Source organism: Mandrillus leucophaeus, unplaced genomic scaffold (genome assembly GCF_000951045.1).
Source record: "Mandrillus leucophaeus isolate KB7577 unplaced genomic scaffold, Mleu.le_1.0 Scaffold623, whole genome shotgun sequence".
Lineage (NCBI taxonomy): Eukaryota > Metazoa > Chordata > Mammalia > Primates > Cercopithecidae > Mandrillus > Mandrillus leucophaeus.
This window is the reverse complement of record NW_012106731.1, coordinates 1,450,404-1,464,025: the sequence shown is the minus strand read 5'-3', so window position 1 is coordinate 1,464,025 and position 13,622 is coordinate 1,450,404. Positions and strand designations below refer to the sequence as shown.

Here is a 13,622-nt window from a genome sequence, read left to right as displayed (position 1 = left end):
GATCAAGCCCATCCTGGCCAACATGGGGAAAACCCAGTCTCAACTGAAAATACAACAATTAGCTGGGTGTGGCAGTGCGCGCCTGTAGTCCCAGCTACTCACAGGAGAATCGCTTCAATCCGGGAGGTAGCGGTTGCAGTGAGCCGAGATCGTGCCACTACACTCCAGCTTGGCAACAGAGTGAGACTCTGTCTCAAAAAATAAATGAATAAATAAATAAAAGTATAAGCCCTCATCTGGAATAACTTCCTGGACACTGTAAGAAATCCAAAAGATGCAGAATTATTTTTGACATGGCTGTGGCTTATGCCAACCAGTAATACAATCCCAGGACATAACATTAAAAGTCATGTATCATCATAACAATGATTACCAATGACATGTTAAGTATGGCAGAATAAAATTCCAGCCATTCCAGTGTCACTAATTCTGTCCAATTTTAATGTGAGGCCAAGAAAAGTTTCCAGTGCCATGATATTTCCTTCAAATTGAACTACTAGGAACAGTTGAAGTATTGAGAAAGAGGAGAACCAAATGATGACTGTCTGAAACGTCCCCATCTTCCTTAGATGTACAAGGAAAGAGAGTAAGATAGTTATCCAGAGATGTCCAACTTGCAAAAATTACATAAAGTGAAACTGATATACTTACATCACCCTCCAAGCTGAGCTTGCACAGGATTTCATGAACAGTAGACATTTTGAAGGAAGCTGGAAAAAAAGTACATCAAAAAGTCTTTATGAAGAGGCTTTCCTTTACTCTGAAGCACAGCGATTCATTATGCTAATTTCTACTCCTTGGACCATTTCATCTGAGGATATTAGAGTAATTTTTGCAAATAGATGCAATTCTCATCTTATGATTGAAAAAAACTAAAGCTCAGAGATGGTCTGCCTTGGGTTGGCATGGACTACTAAACTAGCCAGTCTTTCTCCTCCTCTGTGTAAACAGAACCTGGGGAGACTGATTTGTGAATACAAAAACAAAATGTTCCCCGTGGCTAATGCAACCTGTTCAGACAGGATAAAACTGAGACTTCTACTTCTCATAAAAGGTGATGGGCTTGCCAAACCAGCCACTACTTCTGTATTTCCCATAAGTAATTAAATATATTGAGAAGGACCTGAAAGCTACAACGTAAATTGAAATTAGTGGCATTTTCATGTTGCCCTAATTCTTAATTGGAACCTTTATTATTACCCATAATTACTTTCTTAGTCCAATGATACTTGGAAGATATTAAAGTATTTATGAGAAAGACGATGGACAGATTTTCTGACCTTAACTCATTCCATAAAGAATTGAATCTGTTGTATTTAAGATTCGAAATGGCTGAAATGAAGTCATCTTCTTCCAGTTAATATACTTAATGGGGCAGCAAAACGACAGCCTGATGAATCGGCTTTCCAGCTTTGCAATCATACAGTTCTCGGAACTGATACGCCCAATCCCTGCCAATAAGGAGTGCTCAATTCGTGATAAATTATCTCAACAGAGACAAGACAGGTCATCAACATAATCACCCCAAAAATAAAGAAAATAGAGTAGAGCTGCGTCCTGAAATAGACAGGAACGGCATTTAAATTGCAGCGACTCCTGCTTTGGTCTCTTTTTCCTTAACATTCTTTGATCAAGGAAACTGCACATATGCAAATTCAGTTTTCTATTCTCTTCAGTTTGCTTAGTCTAAGTATTTTCATAAAACTGGTTTGGCGAGAGTATTTGACATAGATATTTGCTAACTTATAGGAACATTTTGGACTAAGCAGATCCCAAGCCTGGTGTGGGAAGAAAGTGGGGAAATGTCGGCCGGGCGCGGTGGCTCAAGCCTGTAATCCCAGCACTTTGGGAGGCCGAGACGGGCGAATCACGAGGTCAGGAGATCAAGACCATCCTGGCTAACACGGTGAAACCCCGTCTCTACTAAAAAATACAAAAAACTAGCCGGGCGAGGTGGCCGGCGCCTGTAGTCCCAGCTACTCGGGAGGCTGAGGCAGGAGAACGGCGTACACTCGGGCGGCGGAGCTTGCAGTGAGCTGAGATCCGGCCACTGCACTCCAGCTTGGGCGACAGAGCCAGACTCCCTCTCAAAAAAAAAAAAAAAAAAGAAAGTGGGGAAATGTAAGAGGAGAGGATTTGCCTTTAGTTGTGATGAAGGATGTATTTTTGCAAGATTCTCATCCTGGGCTCTCCCCTAGACCACTCCCCTCTTCTTGATGCTCACAGAAGCTTTTTATGCACAGTGAAGTCAGTCAAAGACCTTCCACTTCCCTCACACTCACAACTCTCAGACAGCCTCCCCACCCCAATTTGTCCCACTGATGGGGTATAATGCTGGTTTGTAAAAAGTATTGCTCTAGAAATAAACTGGTACATTCAGACATGAAATATTATTCAGCACTGAAAAAAAATGAGCCACCAAGCCATGAAAAGACACAGAGGAACCTAAATTGCACATTGCTAAGTGAAAGAAGCCAACTGAAAAGGTAACATAGTGCAGAGTTCCAACTTCATACCATTCTGGGAAAGGCGAAATTACGGGGACAGCAAAAAGATCAGGGATTCAGGGGAGGAGGAAATGAACAGGTAGAGCAAAGAGGATTATTAAGGCAGTGAAATGATTCTATATGATACTGTAATGGTGGATGCATGCCATATATTTGTCAAAATCCATGTACAACACTAACAGTGAATGCTAATGTAAATTATGGACTTTGAGTGATAATGATGTGTCAATGTAGGTCCATCAGCGCTAACAAATGTACCACCCTGATACAGGATATCGATAGTAGAGGCTATACGTGTGTGGGAACAGGGGAACATGGGCATTCTTTGTATTTTCCATTCAACTTTGCCATGAACCTAAAACTTTCCTAAAAATGAAGACAATTGGCCGGGTGCAGTGGCTCACACCTGTAATCCCAGCACTTTGGGAGGCCGAGGCAGGCGAATCACAAGGTCAGGAGATAGAGAGCAGCCTGGCCAACATGTCTCTACTAAAAATACAGAAATTAGCTGGGCCTGGTGGTGGGCACCTGTAATCCCAGCTACTCAGGAAGCTGAGACAGAAGAATAGCTTGAAACCAGAAGGCAGAGGCTGCAGTGAGCCGAGATCACGCCACTGCACTCCAGCCTGGGCAACAAGAGCAAAACTCCGTCTCAAACAAACAAACAAAAAAATGAAGACCAGGCCAGGCGCGGTGGCTCACGCCTGTAATCCCAGCACTTTGGGAGGCTGAGGCGGGCGGATCACAAGGTCAGGAGATTGAGACCACGGTGAAACCTCGTCTCTACTAAAAATACAAAAAAAGTTAGCCGGGCGCAGTGGCAGGCGTCTGTAGTCCCAGCTACCCAGGAGGCTGAGGCAGGAGAATGGCGTGAACCCGGAAGGCGGAGCTTGCAGTGAGCCGAGATCCAGCCACTGCACTCCAGCCTGGGCGACAGAGCGAGACTCCGTCTCAAAAAAAAAAAAAAAAAAGACCATTTTAAAAAGTCTTGCTCTGTGGCAGAACCATCCAATACAGCAGCCACCAGCCTCATGTGGCTACAAAGGATGTGAAATGTGGTCAGTTCAAACTGAGATGTGCTGTAAGTGTAAAGGACATACTGAATTTTGAAGACATAGTATGAAAAAACTATATAAAATCTCTCATTTATAATTTCTTTCTTGGTAAAGGCAGGGTCTTGCTATGTTGCCCAGGCTGGTCTCAGACTCCTAGCCTCAAGTGATCCAAGTGCTGAGATTATGGGCATAAACCATTGTGTCCAGCCCAATAATTTATATATTGATCATATATTACAATTACAACTATGGTATCTTGAGTGTATCTTATTTCCATTTAATTTCACCCATTTATTTTGCCTTTTTTTAATGTAGGTACTAGAAAATTTTCAATATAGGAAGCTCTCGTTCTATTTCTATTGAGTAGTACTGGTCCAGAGGATCTCAGAGAGCCGTAACCCAATCTTAATCCCAAAACCTTTGTAACAGCCACAAGTTTGAGTCTTCTTGACTTTTTTTCTTTTTTTTTTCTTTTTTCTTTTTTTAATGTTTCAGTAGAGACAGGGTCCCACTATGTTGCCCAGGCTGGTCTTGAATTCCTGGGCTCAAGCAATCCCTCCGGCCTTAGCCTGCCAAATCACTGGGATTACAGGGTGAGCCACCACACCCAGCACTCTTTTTTTTTTTTTTTTTTTGAGACAGGGTTTCTCTCTCTGTCACCCAGGCTGAAGTGCAGTGGTGCAATCATAGTTCACTGCAGCCTTAATCTCCAGGGCTCAAGAGATCTTCCTGCCTCAGCCTCCCAAGTAGCTGGGACTACAGGTGTGTGCCACTACACCTGGCTTTTTTTTTTCTTTCTTCTTTTTCAGTAGAGATAATGTCACGTTATGTTGCCCAGGCTGACAGTCTTCTTGACAGAGCAAGAAATCTCCAACTTCAACATGAACCAAGAAACATTCTAGAGGGTCTCATCAGCATCCCTCAGCCCGAGAATTACCAAAGCAGAGTGAAACTCCTATTCCTAGGACTCACATCAAACCACCCAAGCCCTGGCCTTAACTATCACCCCTGGACTCAGAACTGGACCAGGTCTGCAGCAGGGGAGAAACTGTTGTCTTCTGCCGTGCAGAATTCTAGTCTCTACCGTAAACAGGCAAGAAATAAAAAATAAAAAATGTCAAACGTAAAACAAAAGCAAAAACAGAGGACCAGCAAGTCAGAGCTGCAAACAGAGTTGTTTCCACTTAGTATAGATTAAATTCCACTTTTTATGAAATTAGGTACCTCACATCAGTTCTGATGTTTAGAAAATCTCAACTAGAGACACCGTAACTTTTCACTGTGTTGTTCTTTCAAGCTGTCTTTCAAGCTCTGAGCTTTGTAGACTGCTGCCTACCCGGCTCCCACATGGGACTCCCCAGTACTGTGCAGATCAAACACAATCTGATAGGCTTCTTTACACCCTCCATTCATGTTAATTCTTCTCCCACAGCCACAACACCCTGAGACTGTTAAAAGCCCCACAAATCTTCCTTTCAGTTTCACCTTCACAACTGTGCTACTCTTTCATCAAATTAGTCCTGCATGCCACCATCAACTAAATCTATTTAATCTTGTCAAAATCGTTCAACATCATTCGAAATCAGTCCTCCAGCAGAGCCCAGCCTTCAAAGATGAGCATCAGAATCCAGCCTCAGTTCCCTCTGTTCACTCCCCAGCTAAAGTAGACTAGGGCCAAAGTGGGACTTGCCTGTCCACAGTCACCACCACTTTAGTATCTGCTCCAACAGGGTCACCATGACCCCTACTCCACAGAACTCTATCTTGCCTTTCAGGGCCAGGGCACTTTTTGATACCACTTAATTCATCCATTCGGCAGAAATGTTTTAAGTGCCCTACACGTGCCAAGTATTCAAATGGAAAATGTATATGTACAATTCAAAGCAGTAGAGAGTATATGGTTGACCTCATCTTCCCTGCGTAGTCCCAGTCCCCCTGCAGATTTAAGAGTATCTTTACATAATGTAGGTGCTAAATCAACTTGAAAACAATGAGTTGCTATTTTGCATAACATTTATATTATTTATAACCATTCTGCAGAAAAAAGACACACAAACATCATAATAACCACAAAGTCACACTTAGCACAAAGCAGTATCTATGAAACGTGACATTATCCCACGCAGGTGCCTTTTGTATCCATATAAATATTTCCTACTTCATGTGAGTTTAATGGCAAACATTTTTACCCTAGAAATAAAAGATGGCCTCTTTTCTCCCATGACGATACCATTCCAGAAAACACGGTGAACATTCCTAAAACTTACTGCACTTTCTGTAAGAAGTGTGGCAAGCACCAACCCCACTAAATGGCCCAGTACCAGGACTCCCTGTATGCCCAAGGGAAAGCGGCATTATGACAAGAAGCAGAGTGACTATGGTGGGCAGACTAAGCCAATTTTCTTGAAAATGGCTAAAACTACAAAGGAGGTTGTGCTGAGGCTTGAGTGTGCTGAGCCCATCTGCAGATCTAAGAAAATGCTGGCTGTGAAGACATGCAAACATTTTCAACTGGGAGGACATCACAAAAGAAAGGGCCAAGTGATCCAGTTCTAAGCGTCATCTTTTAGTTTTATTATGAGGACAATAAAATCTTGAGGTCCAAAAAACAAAATAAAAAGAAATAAAATACAGTGCTTGCTTCACCACTCCATCAAATCCCCTAGCAATGCAAAGTCATTTTGCATATGATCAAATATTGCGAAGTTGGCTTTGCGATGTGCGATTCACTGTTTGTTAAAACATTAGTCTAATATAGTATATTTGACTAATGAGAATGTGTCAGTGTGCTGCTATCCTTGAAAGCAGGAAAAGGAAGTCTTGGCAGTGCTACTGTAGGTTACAAACACTGGTAATACTGAAGGAATTAATCAACGAACCCATACCAAGCACATGCTGAGCCTGTAAAATATGAAAGGATACAAAAGACACTTATAAAACTGTGAAATGCAGACTTCCTCCCTGCAGGACCTTTGAGCTCTCTTCCCTTCGTGCCTCCGTGACACACTGAAAGTCTAGCACAGGGTCACCGAGTGAATAAGCAGCTGAGACAGGGCCAAAACCCAGATCCCCAGACTCCTGAGCCAATGCCCTTTCAACCTCACCACAACGGTTCTTCATTCCAAGTGATTAAGACACAGAGAGAAAGATCATAGTCATCAGAGAGGGATTAGTTAAGGGCTTAACAGGGAGGCGCTGACTGCCTAGGCTGAGAAGGGTGACTCACAGCCTTAAAGCAAGGGAGAAGGCCTGGGGAGAAGGGAAGAGGAAGAATGCCCCAGGGTGGCAGGAGAACAAGAGAACACGCTGGAAAATGAGCCATGTCCAGTGGGGTGCCCTGTGGGGAACCTAAAATATAAGTCTCTGAATGGTGCAAAGTTAAGCTTGCCTATGGAAATACTGATGAGCCAAAGTGATTGGGACTCAGTACTCATATTTACCTATTCACCAAAACATTTGCTCTGGAGGCAGAATTTTCTTACTGAAAACAACTACTCTGACTTTAATGTACCTATTGTTATGAATGAAAATTAAAAATGAAGTCTACATGCTGTATGAGACAATTCCACCTCTACTCACTCCTCATCACCGTGTAAAATTCATGAATCCATTAAAAGCAGAACCACTACTCCTTTTCTGGCAGACTTCTCTAAAGAACATGAAAATGGCAGTTTGCACCATTCTTTCCAACACTTCAACCTCACCCAGCTGGCCGACCGGTTTCAACTCGCAAACAAGAAAAAAAAAAAAAAAAAAATCAGCAAATTTAATCTGTTGATGAGTACATCTACACATCAGGGCCTTCCATTCCCAGGGAGGGCTGGGTCACTAGACAACATCATTACAATAGCCCTTTATCAGAGAAAGTTTTTTTGTTTAAGGAAATAAACTAGAGGTACAGGGAGACTTACTGATAAGAGCCATACCCACCTCAAACTGGTTTAAAATCATTCACTACTTGGTTAGGAAAACAGGTCACTTGTCCCCACCCTAACGAAAAGAACAGTTTCTTCTGCCTTGAAAAGGTTGATAAATGAGACTGTGAATGCCCGGCTAGAAAAGCCCCCAGTGCAAGGCTGATCATTAATGAAATCCGTGCAGTTATTGAGAAACAAGTCATTTACAGAAACAAGTCATTTACACTCAACATAAGAACTATAATATTCAGGTTGGTACAAAAGTAACTGCCATTATTTTTAATAGCAAAAACCACAATTACTTTTGTACCAACCTAATAATTAAAGGGTTTGTTCTTTAAAAAAAAAAAAAAAAAACTCTATAGATTTCATTGTATTTTATTGCTTCACTACAAAAGTGCGGTTACAAAAAAAAAAAAAAGGACAAGTGAAGCAGTTTTCACTCCCAAAAAGAAGGGTAAAAGTTTACAAAAAGGTTAAACAAAAGAAAACTTAAAAGTCAACACTTCAAATAGTAAAAACACATTCTACTGAACTGAAATAAGAACCAGCTCCAGAAAGCCCAAATGTTAATCTGAACAACAAAAAAACATACTGCACCAGGGCTGGTCTGCACAGGCAAACCTGAGTCTAATCCAGAAGTTTCAGGGACACACCCACTTCACAGTTTAAATGTGGAGTGTTGATGCGTTACCACAAAACAGATGGCTAGCAACCATGATGAATCAATCAGGGACTGGATGATTCAAATGAAGATTTTAAAGCAAAAATGAGTAGGGGTGGGAGTATGGAGAGTTGATTTTCTCCATCAAAGCTCTTACTGTACACAGTCCTGGACTCACAGTCTACAGGCCACACTGGAATTTAAAACAGAAAAAAAAAGCATGTACTGGGTGGGGAGAGGGGTTCCCACTGTACTCCATCCTCCACCCACCTATTGCATCTCTATTTAACAGAACCTTTTTGAAAGCAGATACTCTTCCCCTTGGTTTTCTGGTCTTGATTAATGACTGAGTCACAGGGCCAACTCATTCCCCAGAATTCCTGGAATTCGGCCCAGTGGCCTTGATCAAACCGAGCAGGAGGGACACACAGCACTTGCTCTAGCTTGTCTCTTCTGTGGCCTGATCTCAATCAATATTTGTTTGCTCCCTACTGACTTGTTGCAGCCTCATGCTCTCACAGCCTTTCTCTGCTGGTCTCCTGATCTGGGGTTGGAGTGGGTGGAAAGAGACTGGCAGGAAGAATGATGTCACTTGGCATGAAGCACTTTCAGGGTTGGGAAATCCAGGCCTTTGAGTCTACAACTCAATTTCAGTGTTTTATGGCCCACATATTGTATTTTCAGCAGGGCCTGGCCGCCTACAGAAAAAAAGTCCAATGTCAGCATTCAAGATCTTCCACACTGTGGACTTACCTACCTTTCCTTAAATACCTTCTGCACACACACACACACACGCGCGCACACATGCATCCTGCACAGAAGAGTTAACTGGACTGTTAACTCTTCCCTAAACACGCTCAGCACTTTCTAAGTTCCCTCCACCAGGAACCTCAATCTTAATTAGCTGACACATGAATGAGTCTTTAGGATACAGAAAATCATAAATGCCACCTTTCTCACACACCCCTCCTTGCCCCGTGCTTCTGAAGCTTTTTGTGTGTCTGTGCAACATTAGAGTTGTGTGTATAAAGTCTGTGTTCCATATTATCTGCTCACAGCATTTCCAACCTACTCCTTCCTGTTTTCTCATAGATCTGAGCATAGTGCCTGGCACACGACAGGCATTCAATTTCATCTTGAGATGGTTTACACATACTAGATCTTTCTATATTAGAAAGTCTTTTTTTCTTCTTTTCCAACACACTCTCCTTCCTCAGTTTTCTCTCTCCCTCAGGCTGGACATTTCAAATGCAGTTCCAGTTCCATGCATTCAGAGCTGGAGGCTTAAATCATCAACTTCTGCAAATCTTAACAAAGCCTTCGGGGCAGCCTCTTATCAATATATAGCCATGGCCCCCACCTCTGTGCAGTCAGGGCTACTTGGGTCCTAGCTCTGTCCGTAGGACAACATGGGAATGTAACCTACAACTCCTGGCAAGAAGGGATCAAAGTGGCAGGATGTATGAGCGGCTTTAGGACTCTGATTTCCTCTGAGCGGTTAGTGTGTAGCCTGGGTGTGGCAGGGAGACAAAGCGCATGGACAAAGGGCTTTCATATCACAGTCACTCCCTAGCATCAGAAATTTCTACACCACACCTGGGGTAAAACTCAGGCCACCTGGGTGCTACCGACTTGTGCTCTAACAAGGTTAAGCTCAGCTGGATTAAAAGCTTCAGGGTGTGCCGGGCACAGTGGCTCATGCCTGTAATCCCAGCAGTTTGGGAAGCCAAGGCGGGCGGATCACTTGAGCTCAACAGTTCCAGACCAGCCTGGCCAACATGATGAAACCTTGTCTTTACTAAAAATACAAAAATTAGCTCGGCATGGTGGTAGGTGCCTTTAATCCCAGCTACTCGGGAGGGTGAGGCTGGAGAATCACTTGAACCTGGGAGGCGGAGGCTACAGTGAGGAGAGATCGTGCCACTGCACTCCGGGCTGCGTGACACAGCAAGGCTCCATCTCAAAAAAAAAAGGCTTCAGGGTGTATCCTAGAAGGGAGATTTGGAAGTAATCTGATGGAACCACCCAGAAGGACAAATATGGACATCTCCTGACCCCTACTGCGACCTGTCCCTCCAGAAAGTAGATGAGGACTGCCTCTGGCAACAGCAGAAGAAAAAACATACCAGGCAGTGAATGGGTGGAAAGAATTTTTTTAAGGGACTGGAATTTCCTTTGGTGTGGCCTACAACTAGAATAGGGTGTGGCACCAGGGCAAGTGAAGAGGATTCTCATGTGAGAAAAAGAGGAACATTCCATTTCTATTTAATTCTCACAACTGAATCTGGAAGGCAGCTTAAGACACCATAACTTTAAGCAAAACTTCCCCGAGGTAGGCAAAAGATGAAGTTTAGGTCTGTGGAACAGCTGGATTAAAAGGGAAATGCACCCCTGCCAAGTTCAGAAACTGGTATTAATTTGGGAAAATATAAAGTTTAAAATCCAAAAATTCACTTTTTGGAATTGTTGTCTCTTTTCTTTCTCCGCCAGATTTAAGGTCTAAAGAGCAGGGATTTTGGGGGCTGTCAGAGGGGAGTCTGTTTTGTTCACTGCTGTATCCCCAGTGCCCATAACTATGAGTGGAACACAGGAGGTGATCAACATTTTGTGGAATAAATGGTTGTTTAAAGCAGCCCACTAGGGCCTGAGACACCTTTTGTGACAATCCCACTCTCCCTCAATGAAAAATGTCTCCACAGGCTCCAGGCTCTGCACAAACACAGAGAGAACAAAGGCTCCAGACAATGCATTAGTGCCAGATTCTAGGCCCAATGGTGAGAGCCTACAGCCCTCAAAATCAATAGCAATTATAGAAGCATATCTACTTTGCCAGGAAAACTGCTTAAATCAGAAATTAGCCAGGAAACTAACGGCCATGACTGCAAGCCTAATGTCAATCAATACCACAGTTTAATAGCTCAAAGACACAAGATGTTAAATATTGAGACTCCAGTGCAAGACTGAGCTCCTAATCAAAGTCAGTGAGTCAGCAATATTTCCTGGGCATTTACCACAGGCAGGCTACTTGGCACTGCAGGAAATTACAAAATCTAGACGGTCTCCAAATCACAAACCTCCGATTGTAAAAATGCACATAGATAGTCACACCTTTCCACTGCAGATGCAATGGACACTTGGAGAAACCCTTGACCTTTAGATAATCAACAGACTTGGAAGAAGGGAAGAAATTATTAAGCATGACTGTGTTAACACTCTTGGCCCTTGCCCATCAAGGGCACCTCTGCTGCCCCAGTCTTACCAAAAATCTTCCTTCATACTGCCTGAATATTACCACTTTGAGTTCTATAAATTATAGATCTGTTTAGGTGAACAAGGTTTTTTAAATTATTTTATGTATTTATTTTTTGAGACTGGGTCTTGCTATGTTGTTCACATTGGCCTTGGACTCAAGAGATCCTCTAGCTTGAGCAGCTGGGACTACAGGCCCACGACCACGCCCAGCATCGCTGGGTTTTTTTGTTTTTTTTTTTTTTTTTTTTGAGACGGAATCTGGCTGTCATCCAGGCTGGAGTGCAGTGGCACGATCTCGGCTCACTGCAAGCTCCGCCTCCCAGGTTCACGCCATTCTCCTGCCTCAGCCTCCCCAACAGCTGGGACTAGAGGCGCACGCCGCCACGCCCAGCTAATTTTTTGTGTTTTTAATAGAGACGGGGTTTCACCGTGTTAGCCAGGATGGTCTCGATCTCCTGACCCTGTAATCCGCCCGCCTGGGTCTCCCAAAGTGCTGGAATTAAGGAGTGAGCCACTGCGCCCCGGCCTGTTGTTTTTTAAATAACAGGACTCCTCTGGGTTGCTGAGGTTCTTAGGACCACCAACCATTTCTAACTTAATGAATATTGATTCAATCTGCTAGCCTCTAGCTGGATGCAGGTCTGCTGAAATGGGAAGGAGGAAGGAATGCAGCGTAACTGGACCGGCCTGGATGGCTGTTGTAATACGTCACAGAAGAGCGTCTCTAAGGAGGTGGAAGGTGGAAAAAAGAAAGTGGAACAGGCGCAAAGACATAATTTTCCAATTAAAATAATTTACTCAGTGTCAATCTTAAAGCTAAAAAAAGTTTCAGAAAAATATTTCAGTGATTTAGTCTTCCTACATACATATTGCCCCTCACTACCCTCCACCTCCCCACCACCAACCCCATAATTAGGCAGTGCATGTTAAATAGGTTTTTCAGGGCTAGCCTGAGAATGTCAGCACCTTCTGCAACACTGGTTCAGTGGGAAAGTGCATTCTGCATTCCAAGTCACCAAGTTCCAGACGGGGACAGTAGCACACGCATGTGAACAGAATCCATCAGTACAGTCTGGGGCCCAGGCCCTTGCACGGCAACAGCTTAAGGCTTTTGGTAATGGCCCAGGGTGCACCCATGAGGCTACTCCTCTTTTACACGCACAGACATCCACAGCTTTAAAATGGCAATCTGACTACAAAAATGACACTTTGCATTTGCACAGCACTTTGTGTTTTTTGTGTACTTTACACATTTATTATCGAATGACAGTGTTTTTTGGAATCTCCAATAACCCTGTTTGGGGGGTGGTAAGAACAGGTATCCTTAAGCCACCTTCCCAGATAAGGAAACTGGTGTTCCCCTCCTTGGTCTCAACAGGCAGCTGATGGAACCCAAGCCCTCCACACCAGCCCTGGGGCCAGCTGCACTGAGCGGCCAGGAGGGAGCAGCCCCGGGGCGCCACGCCCTTCTCTGTACCCTCAGTTCCTGACTCACTGTCACATCATGGCGAGTAACAGGACAACCCTCCCCACAGAATCATGGGGGACACTACCTTCCTGATGCCAATGTGTTCAAACAAGCGGGCAACTCTCCAGGTAGAGTGAAATCCGAAGTTGCTATGCTACAAGATAACCCAGACCAAGGGGAATAACTGACGTTTTTATGTTTTCTTTTATTGGGGGGGGAGGCTGGGGGGTGCCTACTCACATTCTCCCCTCTCATCTTCCCCCGCTACTTCCCTCCTGCTGGTCGGTTCAACTCCACAAGCGCGCGTTTGTTCTGAGTACAGTAACTTAGAGCAGATGGGGGCACTTCCTAGGGGGCGGTGGAAAGCCCACTGCTACTGCTGCGCCGGGGACCCACAGCTTCCTGGGCGGCCACGCCCTGCCTCGGCGGCGCCTGGCGCGTCTGGAATGCGGGGCCTCCCTCCGCCCCCCTCCCCGCGCCGCCTCGCCCCGCTCCCGCAAGGACTTCTTGGGGAAGCCCGACCCCCCACCCTACCCTGGACCCTCCTGGCCCGAGCCTCGGCGGCCCCTCACGCCTGCCCCAAACACCTTAGCCCCCTCCCCAAAAGACTCTCCAGTGTGAGCCATCCCTTCAGTCCCCTGCCCCCGACGGCCTCCGGGGCCAGTCGCCGGAGCCTCCCTGCCAGGCGGTACCCTTCTTCCTACCGTCTCCGCACCCCGCTAGCTGGCGGCCTGTAGCGGGCGGGTAGGGCGCGCCCCG

The 13,622-nt window shown here is 44.7% G+C and overlaps 1 protein-coding gene across 4 annotated transcripts in view; it reads right to left on the bottom strand.

Moving 5' to 3' along the window:
* The window catches only part of ANXA2 (annexin A2), a 55,563-nt gene extending 41,947 nt beyond the window's left edge, over positions 1 to 13,616 (bottom strand). For 2 of the 4 annotated variants that reach the window (XM_012000281.1, XM_012000279.1), the window contains exons 1-2: positions 13,556 to 13,616; positions 652 to 710 (exon numbers count right to left, since the gene is read on the bottom strand). In XM_012000281.1, the coding sequence (XP_011855671.1) occupies positions 652 to 699 (48 nt within the window). In that variant the 5' untranslated portion in view covers positions 700 to 710; positions 13,556 to 13,616. Of the gene's footprint in view, positions 1 to 651; positions 711 to 12,948; positions 13,037 to 13,555 lie in introns of those variants that run through there. The other 2 variants (XM_012000280.1, XM_012000278.1) reach the window with 1 other exon arrangement.
* Between the last annotated feature and the right edge of the window lie 6 nt (positions 13,617 to 13,622).